We start from the raw sequence: 25,946 nt of genomic DNA on the forward strand, positions 1-25,946 counted from the left end.
TTGGGATGCTAGATGTTAGTTGTAAACCCTTAACTCCTCAGGGAGAAGCTGGGTGTGTGAGTTCCCTCCTGATTGTATGTCTCTGCCTTCCTACCCGTTTTGATGTGGGTTTTTGTCTTTTTCTTTCCCCTCATTCATCTAATGTGTAGGAGTTGCTCAGCTAGTTTCTGGATTTCTTTTAGAGGGAATTGTTCTGTGTGCAGCTGTAAATTTGGTATGACCATGGGAGGAAGTGAATTCAGGAGCCCCCTATGTTGCCATCTTGGACCAGAATGCCCATTTCTTTTTTTTTTAAATAAGAAAATTCATTGATTACTTTGATTAATTAATTAACTTGCTTTGGGTGAATGGGAAGAAATAAAGTACACTGTGGTATTTTGATCTATTTAGTTCTTAAGATTCACCAAAGGCCTTAAGGCACAGACCTTTAGTTAAAGAAATAAATGGGGAGGGGTCGGCGTGCTCTGTTTAAGAGTATGTTACTATTTATGAAGTTGGGATTCCCTTGCGTTAATTGAATAAGATACGTAGCATCTGTATTAAGCAACGGTCTTTAATGTACTCCCTGGAGTGCTGACATAGCTGTACAAATGCATGCCTTCTAGAAATGTTCCATCTGCTTCACTTTCCCCTTCTTGCTTTTATAGCACGGGTGTGCTAGGCTTTGGGGATAGAAAGACAAAAAAGATACAGACCACACCTTAAGAAAAGCGTGATCAAGTTGAGAAGAGTGACACTGAACGAGTAATTAAAAGAACATGATACAGGTTGTAATGGCTCTAGGCACAAAATACAGGAAGAACACAAACAAGGAGACTGACTGTCGCGGGGAGAGGGTATGAGGAAAGATTTGCAAAGGAAAACCACATCATCCGGCTGTGGAGGATTAATGGGAATTCACCAGGGAAGAAGGTGGGAAAGGGCATTCTAGGCCAGGGACACAGCAAGCGCAAAGGCATGGCGTGTCTGGAGAAGCATATCATGCATTTGGTACTCCTGCAGTATAAAGTCCAAAGGGGTGAGTTGTAGGGAGTGATACTGGAGACACGGGGGTGAGTCCTGTCATGAAGGGCTGTGCTGTGCTCAGGAGTTTAGATGCTACAGCTTTTAGAGAACCAGTAAAAGATTTTAAGTAGGGGAATAATTTGGTCAGTTTGCATTTTATAGTGATCTCTCTGGCCGTGGTGTGGCAGGTAGGTTGGGAGAAACAGTGGGGCTGGTTAGAAAGCTGCTGCACTAATCCACATCAGGAGTGACGTTGAAGGTCTACACTGAGGGGCCATGGGGGTGGTTAAATTGGGATATTAGCCAGAGATTTATGAAGTGCAAGTCAACCTACCTTGGCTGTGTTGTGGTGATGGAAAAGTAGAAGTCTTAAGGATCTCAGCATGAGTGTCTTGGTGAATGGTGGGGTAAAGGTGAGCCAGGGAATACAAAGGGAAGACCAGGTAGGGGGTAGGATGTTGGGCTGGAGGTGGATAGTGAGTACAGTTTGGACAGAGGGAACGTGATGCCGTAATTTATAACAAGTAGATAGCGATTGAGCTTGGAAATGGATACTGGTAGTATTGGGGGAATGAGGAATATGAGATACCGGTGAAACACCAAGCAGAGATATCCCTTAGGCAGTTAGATTTATGCAATTAGAGTTGAGGGTAAAAGTCAGAGCTGTACGCATAAATCTGGGACTCACCAGCATGGAGGTCATCATTAAAGCTATGGATGTTTGCCCAAGAGTGAGAAGAAAAGGGCAGAGGGTACAATTTTGGGAAGCTCCAGTATTCATGACGTAAACAGAGAAGGGCTGAAAAGAAAAGATCAAAGAGAAAGGAGACCTAGAAGTGTCTGCCAGTGTTTCCATCCACCTACCCTGCCCCCCCCCCCCACCTTCCTACTTGCCCACCCTTTCAGTCAGCAGAAACTCATTTACTGAGAACTTGTGACATGCCTGGGACAGGTATTGCGGGAGTCACAGAGATGGAGATGTGATTTTTACTCTTTAAGGGTTCCCAATCTAGTGCGGTGTTGGGGAGGTAGGTTAGATCATGTTCATTAAAAAAAGAAAGAAGGAAAAGAAGGGTGAGGGAAAGAGGAGAGCGATTTTATTTGACTTCACTCCTTTTAACGTTCATCCCTCATCACAGTATTCCTACTGCATATCCTAGAGGATTTTGATATTTACATCATAATTTGAAAGACGTCTACCTCCAAAAATTATTTTGACTTGAAAAGCCAGGAAATTTTATGTATGAAAATTGGGATGCTGGCCCACTTTTTGTGTTATTAAAAAGAAAAAAAAATGTAGTAGTGTTCATTGTCTGAAATTTAAATAGAAAATAGAATGAACAAAAAATTGATATGTTTTGATTATTTGGGGTAAAATTTTTACCGGTATTTGGGGTAAAATTTTTACCGGAGTCAGCTTGACTGGAATTTACAACCATCTGAGGACACTTTTAGTACTGACACTATTAGTGCTTAAGCAGCTCAGTTATGCTTTTTCAGAAATACACTCAGCCATCAACCGGAAAGCCACTCTCTAAAAATGTAGTGTTACGTGGAGAAATTATTCATAGAACTTTTTTCAGATCTCTAACATATATGCCCTGTAATGGAGTTAGTCTTCCTTGAAGGATCTTAGACTTCAAACCAGAACTGCTGCTATGAAATCATTCCATAGCATGATAGACCCTCATAAAAGTCACTGAAATAGTGTAGACATTTCCAAAACCAGCACAGAATTGAAGTTTCATGAGCTTTTTTTAAAGATGCAAATGCCTGTAGTTACAGAAAGAGAGTATCATAAAGAAAAAAATACATTGAGAGGAAGGTCACCCAGCATATCTTTTTCCCTCTGTGCCACACAGCAACTAACTAGCTCATTATCTATTTAGTTCTTAAACATTTCTAACGAAGGCAATTCTGAAGTCTGCCGTGGGGATGTCCAGTGAAGCTTATTTCTAAAATCTACTGGGAGGCAAAGGGCCTTTCTCCTGGAATTCTTGGCCCATCAACCTTTCAACTCATTTGTCCTCATTGCTTACTTGTTTTGTATAATTCAATAACAATCTTTATTCACATTGAACCAGGTTATCACATTGATTTTGTGACCGAATGGAATGAGATGAAATAAGTTGTGTGCTCATAATGCGTTAATTCACCTTCTCCCAGTTTTCAATTCCACGATGATACGCTTTGATTTCCTATTTATTAAGGAGGTATAACAGGAAGAGCTAGAAATTTTAGCAATCTTGTAAAGTCTAATATGAACATATTAGTATTATCACAAATATATTTAAGTATGTAGAAGTATGTTGCTTCCCCACATCATCGTGGAAGGCTTTGTGTTGACGATATAAATTTAGCTGGTTTTTGAAACATTGCCACCTGACTTTCTATTACATGCTGTTTCACTTTGCGTTAAACGTCTTAAATAATGAGCTAATGTGTACCCCTCCTTTATAATATTTGCTTAGCTATTCTATTTTTTTTTAAAGAGGAAATATTTTCCCAGTGATTCTGAAAATACTTGGAAAAAAATTACTGTGACTTGTGCTATTAGAGTTGTTAACGAGGCAATGTAAAAACAAAAAAAGGAAATTATTTTAAAACGTGGAACTCTGGCTCTGTTTTTCATAGAGTAATAAATACTGTTGAACAGATAGAAAATTCTGCAGTGTATCCAGGGAGGATAATCAGAGTTTTATCAACCAGTAAGGTGGGGTGTACTGCCCAATCCAAATGGGTCCTGGCCTTAACTCAGGAGCTGGGTCCTGGAGGCCTCCTGGTACAGGTATTAAACCTTTAGGTTCTGGGTTATGGATGAAGCAGGGTGCCAGGGTGGAGCACGAGACGGCTTAGGACAGCATCGTATACCAGCCATATACCGGGAGTTTTGTACTTTAACAGCCAGTTAAACTACTGAACCAGGACATCCTAGCTTGTAACAGCCCCACATAAATCAAAGATTGAAATTTGCATTTTTATTGGGGGTTGGTGGAAATGGAGACCTCAGTGGGGTCAAATCCCATCTGGTTCTTCCAAGCTGCTGGTCTCTAAATAAATCTTCCAGGTGTTTGATAGAGGGGGCAGAGGAGGCAAAGAGGAGACTGAAGGTAGTGACCCTGCAGGCTGTGAATCTTGTCCACTGGAGAGAAGGTGGCCTGAAATGCATGGGGTCATCCCATGCATTGTCTTACAGTTGTTTCCCCAGCACCTAGACCTACCTGAGGCTTAGTAACAAATGAATGAATGAATGATTGGAGGTGAATGACCGGCTGTTTCAAATTGTAGATTTTGTTATTATTCAGATACGGTGAGGCCAAAAGATCAAGAGACAATTGCTATAGGAGAGAGAGTTTGTTACTCACAGTTCCCAAGAGGAAGGGCATGTCACATCATGCAGGGGCCACACAGGGAAGCACTAGAGTTGGTCAGGAGGCAGAAGGAGCGAGGGGAAGACGTGGGCAAGAGGCTTTATCGTGGTTTCCATGGGAAGAAACGAGTGAGGCAGGGTAAACAACCCATGGAGTGTCCACAACAGTACGTATAGTTTATGCCTCATTTTATACATGAGGGGGAGCCTTGAGAAATTATATACCTTAGTTGAGGTCACAGAGAGTTGTGATGTGATGCTCTTATTCTCTGTTATACTCCATCCCCCATTTATCATATTGCAGTTACGTGCTTGTGTGTCTGTTGATGCAGCTAGTTTGGGCCGCTCAAAATGTTGGACAGTTCTTCTCACCTGTGTATGTTCAGTCGCCATCAGAGAGTAGACATCATATTAAACCTTTGTGGAATCAGTAAGTAAGGCTCCCACCACCTTTCTCTTTAATTTGCGCAGCCTGGTCAGCGGCCCATTGATGTGTGATGGTAGAGGCACTATCTTGAGACAAGGAGACCCGTTGTGGCTTGCTGTTCTTTATCTGACATTCTCTGAGAATGGGAACATGGGAAGAAAGAAATGGATGACTCTGCAAGTGGTGATTTCCATTTTGTGGCATTTATGCCTTTCTTAATCTGGGTTCCGCAGATGCTTGCTTTGTAGGATACATCCTTGAGAAAGAAGTATGTGAGATGTGTGCCCTGTGCTTGGAAAAAAAACTCAGTGAATGCGCAGAACTTATATTGATGCAGGAATGTTAACAGGAGGGACAGAGCTACTGTCCTTGTCGAATGGTGGCTTTCCTGATTGTCTCCTCTGCTTTATCTTCCTTCCAGCTTGCCACCAATCCTGTTTTGGGTGTGCAGGGAAGAGCCCGCATAACTGCACAGCCTGCTGGCCTTCCCACGTGCTGTTGGATGGGCAGTGCCTCTCCCAGTGCCCAGATGGGTACTTTAACCTGGAAGGCAGTTGTACAGGTGAGTATGTAACATGCTGGGGCATATTCCCTGTGCCCATGTTTTATCTTCATAATGCAGCCCGACTCGGTAATTAGAAACCTTGTCATACCAGGGGACTAGGAATGGGCTGTGAATCCTTGTCTTGAACTTGTAGGAGTCAAGGGATAGAGTGAGGGGAACAAGTGAAATTCTGTTCATCCAATAGGGAAGTGTGGATGAAATGAAAAATTAGAATCAGCTTTACCCTCTTCATACAGTGAGGGGTGGATTTAATGGTGGTGTTCATCACGGAGATGAGCTACCACAGGTTCTCATGCATTTTTGTGGGATCAGGCGTTTGGCATTGCCTCTGCAAGTCTCTGCCCTCCTTCGCCTGGCTGCAGCCTAATAGAGCAAAAGGAGAGAGAGGTATTTATTTTCTTCCTTGACGTGTCAGTCCAATATGTGTTTTTGTTTTTTGTGGTACACGGGCCTCTCACTGTTGTGGCCTCTCCCGTTGCGGAGCACAGGCTCCGGACGCGCAGGCTCAGCGGCCATGGCTCACGGGCCCAGCCGCTCCGTGGCATGTGGGATTCTCCCGGACCGGGGCACGAACCCGCGTCCCCTGCATTGGCAGGCGGACTCTCAACCACTGCGCCACCCAGGAAGCCCAGTCTGATATGTTTTTAAGAGCACCTTTATATTTCAGTGACAGAGATTCTAGAAATTGCCAGTTCAGATTAGTGCAGGCTTTTGTTGGACTCGACAAAAGACTAAAATTTAAGCACCTTACTGTAGCACTGTGTTTTCTTGTATCTACAGAAAAAAAGACAAGACAAAACACATTCTATTATGATTATGGTTTTATTTCTGAAAATAGAGTGTTGAGGCCAACTTACAGGAAAAAGCCCATGGTTATGAAATCGTTTGGTATGTGTTTCTGGAATTGGAAGACAGGTAGTAAATGTATAAAATATTTTTGAAATAAATTAACACTTGTAAGATTCATCTGGCCTCCAACACCAAAGAGGAAATTTGCTGCGAACACAGATTGAGACCATTGAAGATCACTATTATATTCCTTCTGGAATTGTCTTCTTCCACTAGCTTTTTAGTCTCTGTAGGCCCCTGATGGGTTGCTTTACTTGAAACACTCTATCAAGCTCAGTGGTGGTGGTGGGGGTGGGGTCCTGGTTTCTTTGTCACTGGGGTTGTCTTTGAACACTGTGGTCTGTCCTTATGTGCTCTCACCCTCGCCCAGTTGGTTTTCGTGTGTGGAGAATTGTTTGGGGAGGAAAGTCTGAGTAGCTCTAACTCTTCTCTGTCTGTGCCTCTGCCTGCTTGAAACCCGCAGATGGAGGGCACCGCGGGCGGCAGGGCACCAAGGTCACTGGAAATATTCTGGCAGGGAGGAAGCCCTGTGCGGTGGGAGATCGTCCTGAGAGCGCTCGTATCTTTTGGACGTGCGTTTGCAAAGTTAAGAGCCTCAGGAATGTAGAAGAGGTGATAGTTCATGCTAGCCTTCTAATCAGCAGTTCATTTTCTTGCTTGCTTTTTTTTTTTTTTCCCCCTATAACTCCTTATCTTCCCTTGGCCTCCCGCCAGAAGACATGAGAGGCAGTTGACTTTACTGGAACTCTGGGCCTTGTCTTCCCACCAGCTCTGTGCCAGAAGGGAATTCTTTGTCATCAGTTCCAGCAAGCTCTACCCAGCTCCAGCCCTTCACCTCCCCTCCTCTTGGAATCAGACAGGCTCAGACCTTCTCGTCCTTGGCAGAGAAATCCTTCCATCTCCTTCCATGCGGCCCACCTTGGCAGCACAAGTGTAGCCACAGCTGCAACCTTCTTTGATTCTTTGCCATCCTTATCTTTATTGCCTACACTTACTGGGACTCACTGCTCTTTTTCAGTGTAGTACCTCTCAGTAATTAGGTGGTTTTTCTGGGGAAAACCGCTTTGACAGTTTTGTCTAAGGGACTGAACTTCAAACATGGCTCAGGGTAACCTCCAGAAAGAGGCCTTTTTCAGTTCTTTGTATTTTAATTAAGCGTTGCTGCTAAAACAGGCATCCAGGCTGTGGCCTGGAGGGAGAGCACGGCTGGCATCCGACTCCAGTGAGAAGTTTTAGTTTCCCCTGCTGTGGATGGTTCCCCCTTTGCCTGCCTGGGATTTCTAAGAAGCAAAATGTCTCCCTCTTCTGCCTGTCTCGCTCTTTGAATTTTAGAGAGGGACAGTCTTACCACTTGCTTTTCTGCTTTGTAATTTTGACCTGAACTTTCTTACTTATACAGATGGGGATGGTCATGCTGAGCAGCCAGTTCCCCTCATTCAGTGGTTCTAGATTCCACGTTCTGTTCACGGCCAGTGTTTTCACTGACACTAGAAATGCCGTCTTTCGGTCAATGCCTAAGGGTGTGCCAGGCTTGCTCAAGAATCTTCCCAAGATGATTAGTATTTGAAGTCTGCTCTTAGTGTAATTTGTGGAGTATATTAAGTACTTCGTGTGTTTACATGCTGAGCTGCTAATTCCAATCCTGGTTCTTGTTTTACCATCTAGAGTGCCACCCTACCTGCAGGCAGTGCCACGGCCCATCGGAATCTGACTGCATCTCCTGTCACCCTCATGTTACTCTGGCTGCTGGGAGCTGCAGGACCAGCTGTAAAGAGGAGCAGTTCCTCGGCCTCGTGGGCTACTGTGCTGGTGAGTGAGACCCCCTTCGCAGTCTCAGAAATCACTAGCCAAATGCTCGGTTCCTCCTGCCAGGCTCCAGGAGGCTCTCGTATTTGTCCTTTGTCATCAGAATACGAGCTCTCTTTGGAAGATAGTTGTCTAATGTCTGAAAACTCACTTCACTGCTTCCTATCAGACATTTAGTAAATATCTGTGGATTCAACTGGAATCTTCTAATAATACTCTTGCAATTCCTGAGAAAACTTAGACCCTCATATTAATGAAGATTGAAGTCATGATAATGGTTCCTTATGTCCACGTGGTGCACTTCAGCTTAAGAGAGCAAGAAGTATATTCAAAACAGTCACTCAGAAGACGGTCGCCCTCTTGTCTACATTATCTCCTGCTGTGGGGAAACTTTGTCATCTGCCCCAGGCACAAAAATATAGGGAGATTAACCTAGAAGTAAATCACTTGCTTCAGGAGATGGGATTTTTCCTCCTCAGTTTAGTACTCAGATCTCAAAAAGAAATAAATCAGGAAAGCAGCCTGGAATTTGGATAATGATGAAGGAGCCATGCAGTGTTTGTGTTCATCCATCCATTCCTACAACAAATATCTAATGGTCAGATGCTCCGAATAACAAAAAAAAAAAAAAAGGATGAATAAGACAATTATTCTGCCCTCAGAAAACTTACAGTCTGGAGAGGGGAACTTACAGACTAGTGGGTTATTTTGTATTTCTTGACTCACTTCTAGGAGCAACTTGAGGAGGTTTACCTGCAGCAGCTGTTGTCACACTCTGAAGGGCTTGACTGGGCAAGTGGGAAAACTGAGAAACCCGGTTGGATGCATGTTAGAGGGGTTGACCCGGCTGTAGGGCTTGTTCCTGGGCAGGGAGGAGGTATGACCAGTTGTCTAGATCAGAGTATCAAGCAGGCCCCTTCGATACAGCAAGTCAGTTATAGCGCTTCAAGTGTGGCTGTGGTGCCATGGTCCTGGGTGATCCAGTTCTTTTTGCACATGGCCTTGGCTAAAGACTAGACATTAGAGGGAATTCCCTGGCCGTCCAGTGGTTAGGACTCCGAGCTTTCACTGCTGAGGGCCCAGGTTCAATACCTGGTCAGGGAACTAAGATCCCGCAAGCCGTGCGGTGTAGCCAAAAAAAAAAAAAAGACTTTAGGGTCCAAGATCTATACCCTAGGAAGACTGAACTGTCAAGAGCGGGGCTACAGCCAAAACAGGCTGGGATGCAGGGCAAAACCCAATTATTGAGAATGCAGACATTTTAGAGGCAATGGAAAGTAGAAGCTCAGAGGTTCCAGGCTTTAGACAAACGTGATACCCCACCGCTGTAGGGTGTGAGCTGTTTGCCAGTCCTGCCAGTGTAGTCAGGATTGACTTGGGAAGTGGGCAAATAGGGGGCATTAGTGCCTCCCCTTGAAGAGGAATCTGGCAAGGGCGGATCTAACTGGTATTATAGTTTGTAAGCTTGAGTTCAGCTACTGATTCTTACTTTAGGATACAAAGGAGCAGCTAGTAAGAGGTTCCTAACATGGTTAAAGCACATTAGTGGATATTTTTTGAGAATCGACTGAGTCCAGGGTGCTGAGTTGCTGTTTGAGGGGTCACAGAGATCTTCCAGGCTACTTAAGGAGGTAAACCAAAGACACAAGTACAGCTAACAAATAGTACAAAGCAATTTATGGATAATAACATCAATAGGCAGAATGGGTTGTAGGAGTTCAGAGGAGGGAGAAATAAAAGATCTGGAAAGCATTGTGGAGGAGATGGGGCCTAAAATTCTTCCTGAAGACTAGCTAGGATTCTGTTAGACAGAGGGAAACAAAGCAGGCTTTCCAGATGTGGTTCTACCAGGAGATGAGTGCAGGGGGTAGAACATGTGGGCCATTCATGGCCAGTGAGAGTGGTCCAACCTGGCTGAAGGACAGTGGTTTGAATTAAGGCATATTAGATGAAATGGTTGGAAAATTTAAGTTGGAACCAGGGTATAGAGAACCCAAAGTTCTAGGCTGAAAAATTTGGACTGACTCTTGTGGGCAATAGGGCTATGAGAGTTTTAGGGGTGACTGTGATAACCAAGACTATGTCATAGGCAGGAAATCTTCAAGCTTTTTGGAAGATGGATTGTAGTGAGAAGAGATTATAGTCAGAGAGAGAGACATTAGAAGGTTGAACCTTCATAATGGCTTCTCTATTTCCAATCTATTCTGCATGTGGACCCTAAAAACTTTATGCTGGGACATATTTTATAAATAAATGTTTATATAAGGAGATTGGAAAAATTTAACTTCTAATCAACTCTGTTCCCTCCAATGTCCAGAGCCCTCTGATGGTAAAGTAGGTGATTAGGAATTGCATTAATTTTTTAAGGCTTATAAGGGACCACTAGAATAAAGGACCATGGGACTAGGCTAAATGACTCTGAAAGTCCCCAGCCCTAGATGAGCAGGTTCCACTAAAATAAGCTGGAAGGGACACACCTTGGCTGTCCTGAGATTAGGTATATTAAGTGAAGGTTTTAAATAAGGTAACCCGTTGTCTAGTGCTTGGAAACCCTTTGTTGAGTTGAGAATGGCATAACAATATTTGTTACAGAAAAATTTGACAGATAATTTCAGTTGTTGATCTTTCGGGGAAGTGCACTGACCCCAAAGTTTACTTTTTCTATATCTATATATATATATATGCCCTTTCCAAACACATCCCAATTCTCTCTGTAATATTGTAATGCATTCATTCGTTTATGGTTTCATCAAGCATTTTTTAAGCACACGCTCCATACCAGGCACTGTGCTAGGCTCAGGGGAGGCCCAGATGAATAAGATAAAGTGCTTGCATTCAAGAAATGTACTGTATAGTGAAGGGAGGAGATATGTGTTGAATATGTTATTACTGTGGCTATGAGATGAGCCTGTGGGATAGCACCCTAACCCAGACTGGAGTGTGTGTGTGTGTGTGTGCGTGTAGTGCTGGCTGGGTACTGAAGGCTTTCTGGAATATGTCATAACTGAGATGATTTGGAAACATGAGTAAGAATTAGGAGGGGTTTGGAGATTCGGAGGGGAGAGCATTCCAGAAGACAAGCCAAAGAATATTTTCTATTCAGGCACCAGCAAAGAGTTAAGTAGAATGCCAGCCCCAAGTACGGGGGTGCTGTGACCTGAAGCAGAAGGAAGCAAGGCAGGTCACGAGGGCCTCTGTATGTTCTGTTTAAGAAGAACATGCTTTGTTATCAAGGCTGTGGGGATCTATTGAAGGTTTTTAAGGAGGGAAATGTTATGATTACATTTCTGCAAAGAGAAAGATCTGCAGAAGATTGTGTAGAAGAAGGCCTGGGGGCAGAAAGACCTTTAGGAGGGAGTTGTGAGAATTCAGATGAGAGATGAAGCCCTTTGATGAGAAAAGTGCTGAGGGGATGAAAAGCAAGAGGCATGGCTTCAATAAGCGTTAATTATACATTAGGTTGACCTATGGGGCATTGCTGTTTTGTGGGCAAAACCTGGTCAAATACTGGCAATTTTTATATGGTTCAACCTAATAGAAGCAGAAGAAGTTGGTGATCTCTTAGCCCTCAGGCTAAGGGAGAGGGAATTTGGGGGATGATTTCTGGCCAAGTAAGTTCGACGAATGGGAGCATTATTTACCAAGGGCCAAAATAGGAAGATAATGTGTTTGAGCTTGGGCAGGTTGGACCCTTGGGCATCTGGGGTAGCTGTCCAGGAGGACGGTGAAAGTCTAAGTCCTTGCTGAATATAGCCACCATGAGCTTATCTGCTATCTTCAGTTTACCCTAAACCTAAGGTCCTGGAACTCTTTTTTTAGCTGAGGTGTTGCTTCAGTCAGTTGTATAACCTCCTGGAGCATTTCAATGACTTTTATCTAAACTCAGGAAGGTGTTGGGAGGAGCCCTAGTGATAGACAAAGCAGAAGGTAATTCACCCCTGCAGTGCGGTCAGTAGAGTGTATTTCCATCATCCTTGGGAAGGTCTAACAGTGGAAGCCCTGGAGAAGCACCCTCTCTGCTCCCTCTCTCGTGTGTGAGCTTTGCAGGGTGGTAGCATTTACTCACAGGATTTATTCTCTATCTGAGCTGTACCTAAGATCATCATCAGAGACCTCTTAATTGCACTTAGCTGTTTAAGGAAGAAAATTACATCTAATCTATCACACAGACAAGAATAAACACATCCTGGGAACAGGTCCAATAACCTCAATGTGTTATGACATGTGGAGATGTCATACGTGTGGGGTTTTTTCCCTTCAAGTCTATCAAAGCAAATATAGTTTGTGAGAATAGGCCAGAGGTGAAGGCTTTCAGCAAAGATGAATGAACTGGGGTGAAAAACACCAGGTTTTGTCTTCATAGATTTTTGTTCTTTATATTTTGCCTGCATCTCAACAAAGTTTTCCCCAAATTTCAAAGCCTGGGGTGTTCCCTCCGTTTGTCTTTCTCAGCTAAAACCTTTCTCCTGTTCATAGAAGAGGGTGAGAATTAAAAAGAAAACATGAAGGAGAAATATCCAAATGAAGATGCATTAAAAAAATGCCTCGGGCTTTCTGGAATGTCTAATGGGAAGGTTGTACTTTTTAATTCTTACGTAGAAAAGGAGATAATACTTAGAGTAATATCGTAGAGGGGAAGACTGCAAAATTTTATATATATATTTTACTTTTAATTGAAGTATAGTTGATTTACAATATTGTGTTAGTTTCAGGTATACAGCAAAGCGATTCAGCTGAACATACATATATGTATATATCTATATTTTTTTATTCTTTTCCATTATAGTTTATTACAAGATATTGAATATAGTTCCCTGTGCTATACAGTAAATCCTTATTGTTTATCCATTTTGTACATGGTGGTGTGCATCTTTTAATCCCATACTCCCCGTTTATCCCACCTAGCCTTCCCCTTTGGTAACCGTAGGTTTGTTTTCTATGAAGACTGCAAAATTTTAAATAGCTGATTTGTTAGGATGGTAGAATTCTAGGGGATTAAACATTTTTTTATGTACTACTGTTTTAAATGCTGGTTTGTTTTCTTCATAAATCTGTGCCAGAATGTAAGCAAAAGAAGACAAGTGACAGTAAAGAAATATTGCTCTGAGAATTTTCATATTGTATTCCATGGTAGTTGAGCTCTAAGCAATGGTTAATAGGTGTTACATGCAAAAATGTCTCATGGCTGAATAAATTTAGGAAACTCTCGGTTAAATAAAGTTAAGCAGCTTTCTTTATTTCAGGATTTCTCAAAACCTTAAATAAGCAGATGTGCATTGTGAATCTCTGAGATGAAGGAGGCTGCCCATCATTTGCCAGACATTTCACTGCAGACCCCTTCCTTCGATTTATTATAGACTCTCACAGGGCTAACCAGTGCTTTGCAAAACAATCTTTGAGAAGCCCTGCACTAGCTGATGTTAATATGTTGGACAATTTGTTGGCACTCCCTAAAGGTAAAATGAAATACTCAACCTATACTCAGATTGTGGACTTCCTTCCTTCCATCCCTCAGTGCGTCCCTCCCTCGCGTCCTTTCTTCCTCCCTTCTCTTCTCTGTGGGCAAGCAGAGGGGGCCCCAAGAATTCTCAGGGTTGCCACTCTCTTGACTGCTGAGAGCATCAAAGAGCAATCCGTAATTATCCTCTAGCATTGGGTCTGAGAAGTGTTTGCTCTCCAAACCTGAGCTGACTGATTAGAAAACCTGTTAACATTTTTCTTCCAAATCATTAAAAAGAAAACAAAACTTTTTGAGTCCCTTCTACAATTTTCCCCATTCATTGTCACTCATTTCTGAAAGAGGAGCCTGAAAAACATGGTGAAAAAGTTGAAATGCACAGATTAAAAGAGCAACAAATCCTTGTTTTGGAATAAGGTGATAGAACTGCAACACTGAGTAATGAAAAAAACAAAACAAAACAGTTCAAATTGAACATCATTAAGGACTGGGAAAGAGCCCTGCATGAGCCAGTGCACAGCTCTCTGCCTCCAGATATTCTGACTTGAAGCCAGAGAGGTGGGAGCCAGTTCTGTTTTATAGCAGTTTCTGCATGTGGGGAAAGTGGGTTGGCACTGCTCTACATCTTGCTGTAGCTGCTCCTGGGGCTGTAAGCTGAAAGAAGGAAAGAGGCACACACTAAAACGTGTAGCAGTTACTACCTTATTTTCATCATCAAAATCCTACCCATCCGTCCCTCGTGGCCTCGCTCAGATTCCGTCCCTTCTAGGACCAGCTTCCTTTTGGCATCTCCCACGTTGTAATTCCTAGGCACGCTGACTATTTCTACCAATTACCTAGCACTTGGCATTGACTAGCTCATGTTCTCTGTGAGTTTCTAATAATAGGTGACAGTTCTGAGGGCTTATGATGTGACAAGCACTGCGCTAGTTGCTTTGAATGCATTTTGCCATTTAATACTACCAATGATCCTCCGAGGTAGGTACTAATGTTATCTCCATTTTACATATGAAGGAACTGAACCTAAGTAAGGTTTAAGTCATTTACTCAAAATGAGAAAAGTTGGAAGATAGAGCCAAGATTTGAACCTAGGAACCTAGGATGAGGACAAACACAGTTGGTTACAACAATAGGGATTCAAGAAGAGTTTTCTGATTGTAGATTAAAAGGTAGATCATCGGGGACTGATATGACAAGATGGTTTGGAGAGGCGCTACTGGGGAAAGTTGCAAGAACTTGCCGGTCTGTTTTAAGTGCTGGAAGCTGTTTTAGATTGCCATGTATTTTTATTTTATATACCCTTAGTAAATAAATAAATAAACTTTAAATGAAGACATTAATGCATACTAAATTTTAATAATTTATATCACTCCACATGTACTTTAATCTTTTTCAGTGGTTACATACATGCATTTTTTAAAATAATATTTAAACTTTTTATTTTATATTGGAGTATAGCCAATTAACAATGTTGTGGTAGTTTCAGGTGCACAGCAAAGCAACTCAGCCCTACACGTACATGTATCCATTCTCTCCGAGACTCCCCTCCCATCCAGGCTGCCATGTAACATTGATCAGAGTTCCCTGTGCTATACAGTAGGTCCTTGTTGTTTATCTGTTTTAATATACATGCATTTTCCACAGTTGTAACCAGCAGCTATGTACAGGCATATCTCGGAAATGTTGTGGGTTCGGTTTCAGACCACTGCAATAAAGTGACTATTGCAATAAAGCAAGTCATGAGGTTTTTGGTTTCTCAGTGCACATAAAAATTGTTTGCACTATATTGTAGTCTGTTAAGTGTGCAATAGCTTTATGTCTTAAAAAAACAACGTACGTGGGCTTCCCTGGTGGCGCAGTGGTTGGGAGTCCGCCTGCCAATGCAGGGGACATGGGTTCGTGCCCCGGTCCAGGAGGATCCCACATGCCGCGGAGCGGCTGGGCCCGTGAGCCATGGCCGCTGAGCCTGCGCGTCCGGAGCCTGTGCTCTGCAACGGGAGGGACCACAACAGTGAGAGGCCCACATACCGCAAAAAAAAAAAAAAAACAAAAAAAAAAACAAATAAAACAAACGTACGTACCTTAGTTAAAAATACTTTATTGGGACTTCCCTGGCGGTCCAGTGGTTAGGGCTTCGCGCTGTCACTGCCAAGGGCCTGAGTTTGATCCCTGGTCGGGGAACTAAGATCCCACAAGCTGTGAGGTGTGGCCAAAAAAAAAAAGAAACTTTATTGCTAAAAAATGCCAACCATCATTTGACAGCGTAGGGTTGCCGCAAACCTTCAGTTTGTTTTTAAAAAAAAAGAAAAAAAAGAAAAAGCAATCATCTGCAAAGCACAGTTAAGCAAAGTGCAATGAAATGAGTTATGCCTGTATTTCTTTGTTGTTTCTCATATCACTTTGTGTATTTCCATGTGTTGGCAAATAATTGGAAGAATCCACATAATTGTCATTTTTAATGGCTAAATAGCATTCCATTATGTTTGTGTAACTTAATTTTTATTGGAGTATAGTTGCTTTACAATGCTGTGTTGGTTTCTGCTGTACAGCAAAATGAATCAGTTATATATATGCATATATCCCCCTTTTTTTTGGATTTCCTTCCCATTTAGGTCACCACAGAGCACTGAGTAGAGTTCCCTGTGCTATACAGTAGGTTCTCATTAGTTATCTATTTTCTACATAGCATATATGTCAATTCCAGTCTCCCAGTTCATCCCCCACCCTTCTCTGACTCCCCACCCCATATCCATATGTCCGTTGTGTAACTTAATTTGATTGGCCGTTTTCCTGTTGTGGATATGGGCAATAACCAGCAGGAGGTAGAGTTACTGCTTGGTAAACTAAGTATGACTTCCAAGGCTTTGGCTGGGACGAGGTCTGTTTTTCATGCTATTGTTAATAACAATAATGTTGTGCTCTTGACATTTTATAATTTTTAAAGCATTTTCTCACTTATTTTTTCATTTGATCATCCCAAGAAACCTTCCTGTGGAAGTGGGATTAAGAGCTCAGTGCAGTGCCTAACCAGTACATAGATGGTGATCAGGAAATGTCGGGCAAAGGAATGACTTGATTCTGGTGCCCTAAGGTCTACTTGAATCCCCTTCCAGTGCATCCTATGCTAATTACATCAAGGATCTTCTTAGTGTGACTCATTTTTTTTGCTTCTTATCTCTTCTCTTTCACCTTCTATTTCATTCCATCTGGCCCTATTCTTCTATCTCTATATTTTTTCAATTTTCTTGTGTCTTCTTTTTTTTTTTTTTTTAACACCTTTATTTTCCTTATCTTCTTTTTCGGCAATGCACATTCTTTTCTCATTTCTCATCTGTCACCCTATCTCCTATTGCTTGAACTATGAGTTGCATATCCAGTCTCTCTCTGGAACTTTCAGTGATTGTCTCTCCCTTGTTCTCTGAATTTGTGTTTTATTTAAGGGACCACGATGTCTGCTGAAGGGTGATTGAATATTTCAAGGCATTTCTTTTCTTTGAACTTTTACTTTCAGAAAAAAAAAAGAACATGACCTATTTTTAAATTGAGACCTTCCTAAATTAAAAAAAAGAACTTGTATTTTCTCCTTCATGTGACTTTTCCTAAACAATATCTTATATAGCTTTAGAAATGACCTTACTTACAAGTTTTCCACTTGGCAGGGCTCCCAATGAAGTTACAATTGCTGTTGTCTTCATAAGAACTACAGGCCAGGAGCTGAATTGCAGAGAAGACTTTGAGTGTTCATGCTTAAAGAACACAACTGAATTTAGGCTCATAGGCTATCCTCTTAAGTACTAGAGACAGCAAAATTGCTATGGCTACACTTATCTACTTTTCTTACACACATGTAAATCTCTGTGTTTACATGTAATGGGGCAAAAATAGTGACTTAGATGTAAGTATGACCATCAGTATCAATGTCAGTCCTGATTGGGCCTGCCACAGATAAAGAATAATCACTAATGTTTATTGAGCACTTCCTATGTACCAGCTCCTCACATACATTATTTCATTTAATCCTGACTGCAACCCTGGGAGGTCAATCCTATGATTAGTAGCATTTCCATTTTACAACCCAAGAGACTGGATGAGAGACATTAACCAATTTACTCAGTGTTTCACAGCTAAAACGCAGTAGACCTGGGCTTTGAAGCAGTGCCACTACAGAGGGCACGCGTGTGAACACCGTCATCAGACTTCATCATCCGATCTAGTTCCAATAGGACCTTCTCTGCTTCTCAGCAACTGTATTACTTACAACTCTTTTTGATGCGTTGTCACCTTGCTCACCATGACCTTTCCATGTGTACTCACTATACTTTCCCTCAACTCAACTCTCACTCCGATCAGTTGACATCTTTGCTTTCTTTTGTGTTTAGAAGATTAACATAATCTCCTAAAAACAACAACAGCAAAAAAACTCCCTCACTTTTTCTCCGCAGATGTCTCTGTATCTTCTTCTAAATACCGTTTTCCTCATCGCTTCCTTTGAGAAAGGATCTCCCTCACCCTGGCCCGGGGGAACTCCTTCATCTGTGATCCAGAGCTGCTTTGTCCCATCACCCTCAAGAGGTGGTCTAGCCCAATAGTTATTTCCTCTTTTGGTTACTCATTTCACCTCCTTCCTTCCCTCTTTATCTTTCCTTCTCTTCTTCCTCCCTGACCCCCTTTCCTTTAGGACCTTAGTGTCTTGATCCAATGCTCATTTCTGTTTTCTCCTTAGAGTCTATCTCAAGTCCACACATGGTCATCATCTCCAGACTCTCATTTCTATCTGTCTACCTTCTGGACATTTGATCCACAGGAACAACATACTCAGAAACCTCCAAAGAAACCTCCCCCACCAGGTCCTTCCTTCCTTCTCCTGACTCTCTTGTCCATCCACTACTGATTTTTTCAATCAGCGTAATTCAAAACTGAGTACAGTTGACCCTTGAACAATGTGCGTATGAACTACACAGGTCCACTTATATGCAGATATTTTCCACTAGTATATATTACAGTACTACATGGTCCATGGTTGGTTGAATCTGAGGATGCAGAGGATGGGGGTGGGGCCGACTATAAGTTATACTCAGATTAGCCCCTGCATTGTTCAAGGATCAACTGTAATTCAAAATTGAGTTACACCTGCTTCCTTCCCACCCCTATTCCGTATTTTAATCATTGCCACATCTTGCAAAGTTAAAGTCCCTCTTATTCCCTTTGGATAAAATATTCTCTGGTCCTCCTTAGACATTAATTGCATTTTAAGTGTGGCTTTCTTCTGACATTGGACCTTGTCATGAGCATCTTGAGGGAAGGGTCTGACTCTGACTCAGTGCTCTATCTCCTGCAGCAACTTCCATAGTGCCTCACACCCAACTCACATGCCATAAATTTTGATCGAAGTGAACTTCTTTCTATTTTGGAGGTAAGGCAAGAGTAAAACATAAACTGATGGGAGGTCAGGTACAAGGCAGGAGTGGTGCTCATGTTTCCTTGTTGGCAGCAAGAACTGGCACTAGAACTAAGGAGAGAGCCTTGCTCTTACATCTGACACTGCCTCTCACCCACTCCTTCTTCCAGCTGTCTGTCTCCGTGGGTCCTACTGCAGCCTTCTCACCACATTTGTAAGTTTGTCAACACTGGGTGGAAATCACTGTCCTATAACGCTAAGGCCAGTCTGTTGTAGTAGGTTTTGTTGTTGATGATGATTGGTTTTTTCAGGGTAAAACAATAGCCACAGACACTGAAAAAATGGGAAGTTTTGTTTGTCTGTTTTGTTTTGTTTTTGTACTAACTCAGAGCTAACCCTAAACCCTAACCCTAAAAAGAACACGTGATTTCTAAAGACCTCATGGGTGGGCTAGGACCAAAGTGATGATCAAAAGGGGAAGAGAGGAGCCTTCTTTTTCTTCTGCCATTCATAAACATATGACATAATAACATTTTCTAGATTCCTGCTGTACTTGTCTCACAAGTAGAACCCTGTCAATTTTAAAAGTGGCATCAGAATTCAGTCTATACACACTTTAAGGACCCAGAGCTTCAGCACAGAATCATTCCTTTTTCACCCGATGAGGAGCAGATACAAGTGCTGATTATTTTAACAGCTTCCAAACACATGTAATGTGATTTCATTAAGAACCTAATCGACTGATAGGACATTATTAAAAATCTCACTATGTGTCTAAAATTGTCTTTATAGGTCCATTATTTATCAGCTAAGGAGTCACTGCCCCATAAAACCAACATCCAAAGCCACTGCTTCACCAGTACACATTTACTTTAATATCTTCAAGCTTTTTTTCACTTCGCTCCAAAGATGTGAAATAAGTCATTTCACTGCCGTGTGCTTCCATCCATCACGACTGTGCGTAATCCTCACTGATCCTTGAAGCAGAGCCTTTGTGATTTGAACATAACATCACATGGTGATGACCACATATAATTTCCTCACAGCTGCAGGGTGACATATTAGAGGATATTGCCGCTGCTGAGTCAAAATATTAATTCTTTATGTATTTACATTTTTAGTATGTATGCATGCTGTGCATATTTAGAAAACAAATGGAATCTTCTGCTTGCTTAAAAACAAGAAGTGCATTTATTTCAGCTCGAGTCGATACTCCATTTCCAGGCTCCCTTATAGTGTGTTCCTTACTTTGTTTAAAGTGCTGATTCACCAGGTTTGTTAGCAAGCAGGCACACACACAAACAACTGGAAGTCCACCTGCCCTTCCCCCTCCACATGTTTATTATATACCAGTAATCTGAAACAGACTACACCTAAATGTATCCTGGGTCCCTCTCCTCTCCTTGTCATCCTTAATAAGTCTTTTATTTAAAGACTCTTTACTATAATTGAAATAGTGACAAATAAGGATTTACTTACTGAGAAGCTATGGGAGGACTCTGAGAGACGGGCTTCAGAATAGGCTCTGTTTTTAAGCAATTAATGGATGCATGCTCACCATTTAGACATATTTGAGGTTAGCCTCCTTTTTTGATTACAGACAGGAAGGTCAGATGCAAATGCCTTCCTGCACAGATGGGGCTTTTATGATGGGCCGTTAATCCTTGCAGAGGCTGCTAGATTGGTGGGTTGGAAACTCAATTCCCCTATTTTAGTAACTGTGGTCCTGGTACAAATTAAGCAGTGACAGTATAAACTTCCTGTAGTGGATCCTGTGAACTCGTTCCAGACATCCATCACCTGTGGGGAGGAATGGGAGTGGAAGGTGGGGTGAGGACGATTACAGAAGAATTCACTCTGCGGTTTCTGAGAACCTTTCTGAGAGGCCTTTCTGAGAACACTGGCATTTTAAGGACACCGTTTCTGACAGTTGTGCTCCTACCAGTGTGGGTCCAGCAAGGATCTGAATCAGGATTTGTCAGATGACACCACCTACCAAGAGGAGTTCAAGACTTGCTTCCCAATCAGCTTAATTCTTCAAAAATATGCCCCTAGATTTTACTGTGCGTCAAGTCACCGGTGTCGTAGCAGTTCCCTGGGACACATAGTCAGTCACCTCCTGCAGCGCCTGGAGATGGGCTCCTAACACCTCTTAACTATGTTTAGATTGTATAATTAATACATCTGGCTGGCCATGGGGAGATTTCTCTCTTCATTCTCTCAAACTGTACTGACAAGGCCGCTGTAAATTGCCACGCACACAGCCAAGTAGTGCCCTGTTCCTCTTGGCCTGGAGTGGATTTTGAGAACCAAGTGGTGCGGTCCAGGTGAAGCTTCTCATGGGCCTCCGAATTCCCCACAATTTCCTAGTATTTTGACTCCATTGTTTTTTTTTTTCTTTCATTTAACAAATTGATAAGGGCTCCCTGCTAGGTACTACTGATTTTGCCAAATTCTACTTTTGTTTGAATCTTAAAGGCGTTTTAGAAGCTGACAGTTTGTGGAAAGGTCTTCCCTGGTCGTGCCTGAAAGACGAACCACTGGTGTGTTGGTTTTCTTTCTCAGGGGACACCTGAGATCTCCGTCCCTGGTCACAGAAGCCTTCGTATACTTACACTGTAGTATTCTTAGTTTTCCTAATATGCCTACTCTAGCATAGTAAGCCTAAGGGGGAGGGGAACAGAAACATAGGGACCCCTCTCCTCGCCCCAGAAAAGTTCACACTGAAAGCTGCTGTGTGTCAGAGTTTTCTTGGATTGTTGGTTCTTTGCTGTGGTTTTAATGTCTTCTGCCATCACTAGTTACCTTTCATACAACAATTTCTCATTTAAACCGGTAGTAATAACACAGAGACTTCAGTAGATAGACTGGTATACACATAGAGAAACCCGTTTCCAGTCGCCACGTGGATAAATCCATGCACTTTTTCATGACTTACAAGGTATTTCAAAATCAGCACAGCCAGGTCCTGAGTGGCTCTTCCGAATGTTCTTCAAGATGCAGCCATACTGGACTTTTTTCAGTTCCTTGAAGGCGTCCCGTTCTGTTGCGCTTCTGGGTTTTTGCATGGTTTTCCTCTTCTTGGGACCTCTTCCAAGCTCTCTCACCCTGCCCATCTCCTCCAGCAGCTGACTCCCACTCAGTGTCTCTGTCTCAGCTTCCTCCAGGCAGCTTTACCTGCTTCCTGGACCGAGTTGGTACCCCGTCAGAGACTTCCATGGTCCCTGGGCTTACCTGGTTTGCATTTTACAAAAGTTTGCAATAGTCTCAAGGCAGTCCCGTGTCTAAGCGTCTGCCTTACACTCTCTTGTTGCTCATCCCACTGTGCCACCGTCTCTATTGCCTCATGACAAAGGACTCAGTTTGGAGACGACTTTCTTTAAGTCAAGAAGCCCAGCCCAAGTCCGCTTCACTGTTGGATTCTTAAATATTCCACTCAGCTACCTCCAACCTGTTCCACAGGAGGGGAGGGGAGAGGCAAATTGAATGGTCTCTCTGCTCCTTCTCCCTCTCCAGCTCGAAGGGTTTTTCTAGGCTGGGGTACAGAGGTGGAGAGTGTAGGAGTAGTATTGGTGGGGGAGGGCCTGGGTCTCCTAGCTCCAATTTCCACATTCAAGTTTGTTTTTTCTTCTATCTTTCACCTGTGCCCTGGGCTCTGTGAATTTGGTATCTGTGCTGGTCTGATTCTGCTAACTTTCTCTGGGAGCACATGGTGGCCTACACTCCCTGGTCTAATGCGGGATAGTTGCAGTGGATGAGGAAAGAACTCACGGGCTGATATCTCAAATTATTATGAGATTACACAGATTTCATACTTAAGTGTAATTATGTATCCAGGGTCCTTATCCCCACCATACTGAAAGCTCTGTGAGTACAGTAGACATTTGAACAGTTTTGTTGTTTGAAAGAAAGAATTTTTAAATGCTCAGCCTCACTTACAGTAAAAGAAATCCAAACCAAAGCAACTATGTAACACCAATCTTCACCAACCAAATTAGCCAAGATCATTTTATTATTTTAAAATTTCCTTGAACAACAAGGTCTTACTGTATAACACAGGGAACTATATTCAATATCCTGTGATAAACCACAGTGGAAAAGAATATGAAAAAGAATGTATATATATGTATAACTGAGTCATTTGCAGCAGTAATTAACACAACACTGTAATTCAACTATACCTCAATAAAAAATAAATTTAAAAATATTTCCTAGTGCAGGCAAAGTTACAATGAAACAGTCTCAAGAATGTATCTTGGATGTAACTTTTTTTAAAATAAATTTATTTATTTATGTTTGGCTGTGTTGGGTCTTCGTTGCTGCGCGCGGGCTTTCTCTAGTTGCTGCAAGCGGCGGCTACTCTTCATTGTGGTGTGTGGGCTTCTTAAGGCGGTGGCTTCTCTTGTTGCGGAGCATGGGCTCTAGGTGCACAGGCTTCAGTAGTTGTGGCTCGCGGGCTCTAGAGCGCAAGCTCAGTAGTTGTGGTGCATGGGCTTAGTTGCTTCGCAGCATGTGGGATCTTCCCGGACCAGGGCTCGAACCCGTGTCCCCTGCATTGGCAGGCAGACTGTTAACCACTGCACCACCAGGGAAGCCTGACTTTGTCTTTTAGCAAATAATCTAAAATGCACAAGGGTCTTATCATGGCCTTCATTATAAAAGTGTGCAAATTGGAAGTAAATGATCAAGTATAAGAAAAATGGTAAAGTTTTATTTGTTTATTCAAGGCTGGAATATTATACAACCCTTAAAAATGATGTTTACAAACAGTCCCTAATGACACGTGGAAATGCTGATGGTACTGAGTGAAAAAAAGTTATTATATGACAATATTTAATAAAATCTCATCTGTGTAAAAATCTACATATGGAAAGTTGTATAGAAAAAGAACTAAGAGAAAAACATCTGTTAATAGTTATTTATTCTAAAAGGCCCACATGGGGGGATTTTTATGTTCATTTATACTATGTAAAATTGTTTTTCATATTTTCTTCCATGGCTGACTTTGTAGTCAGAAAAATAAAACCATAAGCTCCCTGTTTTTTGTTTGTTTGTTTGTTTGTTTGTTTGTTTGTTTGCATTACGCGGGCCTCTCACTGTTGTGGCCTCTCCCGTTGCGGAGCACAGGCTCCGGACACGCAGGCTCAGCGGCCATGGCTCACGGGCCCAGCCGCTCCGCGGCATGTGGGATCCTCCCAGACCGGGGCACAAACCCGCGTCCCCTGCATCGGCAGGCGGACTCTCAACCACTGCGCCACCAGGGAAGCCCAAGCTCCCTGTTTTGAGCCCCCTCTCTGCATAGAAGATCACAGTGGCCTCTGGGGCTGGAGCCTGAAGCTTGCCTACAGTTGGTGCCCAGGGGGACTGGCCACTTGTAGCCTGTCACAACTGAGCAGCCTGCCCTCGGGAACGATGCTTTTCTGATTGTATATCAGAACGCTGGGATTAATCCTCAAGCCCCGTTGCTCTGATTTCTGGCTTCTTTCCCTGTACATCATAACTCATTTTGAGCTCTCCCAAGGAATTCTCTCCTGCAAAGAGATTTTGACTTCAAGCCTCTTAAGACAAAGGTGTTTCCTAGGTTTTAGGAATTTATTTTTCTTTTCTGGTTGGTTTAATAAAAATCAGTCAACCTTCAGATAGACTCCAGAGCAAGGTTTGAGAGCATATTGGTTTTGTGTGGTGTTCTGTTGGCGGCTTGTATAAGACAGAGTTGGGAAGAGAGGTTTGCAGGAATGTATTAACACAGGACCCACTCAGACTGTTGTTTCGGGGTCTATTCACAGGATTGGGTGTTCAGTATGAGTTTCTAAGCCATGGATAAATGAATAAGGAAGAAATACAGGTAGCGAACAAAAAGAGTTGAACTTTGCAGACTCAAGTAGTTACAGTCTCACGTGTAATGTGAAACTGTAAACTAACTCGGATTAATGTGATGCTTTGGGCAACCTGCGGTTGACTGTTTTCTATTTTCAGGTGTCATCTATTGATTTCTCCTTGCCTCTGGGTACTCGCTCCATCGTGCCGTGTGGTACGTCTGGTGATTGATCTGATGCCTCTTTTAAGGCTTAATATGGAGCCATGGAGAGAGGCAGAGGCCTTGAGTGATCATGGAGCCTCTACAACTCCCTCTTTTGTTTTTTTATTGAAGTATAATTGACCTACAACACTATGGTAGTTTCTGGTACACAACATGGTGATTTGATATTTCTATACCTTACAAAATGATCACCACGATAAGTCTAGTTACCATCTGTCACCATACAAAGTTGTTATACCATTATTGTCTGTATACCCATGCTGTAGGTTTCATCCCCATGACTTATTTATTTATTTATTTATTCATTTATTTATTTTTAACGTCTTTATTGGGGTATAATTGCTTTACAATGGTGTGTTAGTTTCTACTTTATAACAAAGTGAATCAGTTATACATATACATATGTTCCTATATCTCTTCCCTCTTGTGTCTCCCTCCCTCCCACCCTCCCTATCCCACCCCTCTAGGTGGTCACAAAGCACCGAGCTGATCTCCCTGTGCTATGCGGCTGCTTCCCACTAGCTATCTATTTTAGGTTTGGTAGTGTATATATGTCCATGCCACTCTCTCGCTTTGTCACAGCTTACCCTTCCCCTTCCCCATATCCTCAAGCCCATTCTCTAGTAGGTCTGTGTCTTTATTCCTGTCTTACCCCTAGGTTCTTCATGACATTTTTTTTTCTTAAATTCCATATATATGTGTTAGCATACGGTATTTGTCTTTCTCTTTCCGACTTACTTCACTCTGTATGACAGACTCCAGGTCCATCCACCTCATTACAAATAGCTCAATTTCATTTCTTTTTATGGCTGAGTAATATTCCATTGTATATATGTGCCACATCTTCTTTATCCATTCATCCAATGATGGACACTTTGGTTGTTTCCATCTCCTGGCTATTGTAAATAGAGCTGCAATGAATATTTTGGTACATGACTCTTTTTGAATTATGGTTTTCTCAGGATATATGCCCAGTAGTGGGATTGCTGGGTCGTATGGTAGTTCTATTTGTAGTTTTTTAAGGAACC

General features: G+C 42.4%; 1 protein-coding gene across 9 annotated transcripts in view; it reads left to right on the plus strand.

The window, feature by feature from the left end:
* FRAS1 (Fraser extracellular matrix complex subunit 1) overlaps positions 1-25,946 on the plus strand; it is a 465,636-nt gene that overhangs the window by 264,008 nt on the left and 175,682 nt on the right. For 8 of the 9 annotated variants that reach the window (XM_033857169.2, XM_033857168.2, XM_033857167.2 and 5 more), the window contains 2 exons: positions 5,224-5,364; positions 7,882-8,025. In XM_033857169.2, the coding sequence (XP_033713060.1) occupies positions 5,224-5,364; positions 7,882-8,025 (285 nt within the window). Of the gene's footprint in view, positions 1-5,223; positions 5,365-5,522; positions 5,755-7,881; positions 8,026-25,946 lie in introns of those variants that run through there. The other variant, XM_033857166.2, reaches the window with a different exon arrangement.

The sequence above is a fragment of the Tursiops truncatus genome, chromosome 5 (genome assembly GCF_011762595.2).
Source record: "Tursiops truncatus isolate mTurTru1 chromosome 5, mTurTru1.mat.Y, whole genome shotgun sequence".
NCBI classification, from domain to species: Eukaryota; Metazoa; Chordata; class Mammalia; order Artiodactyla; family Delphinidae; genus Tursiops; species Tursiops truncatus.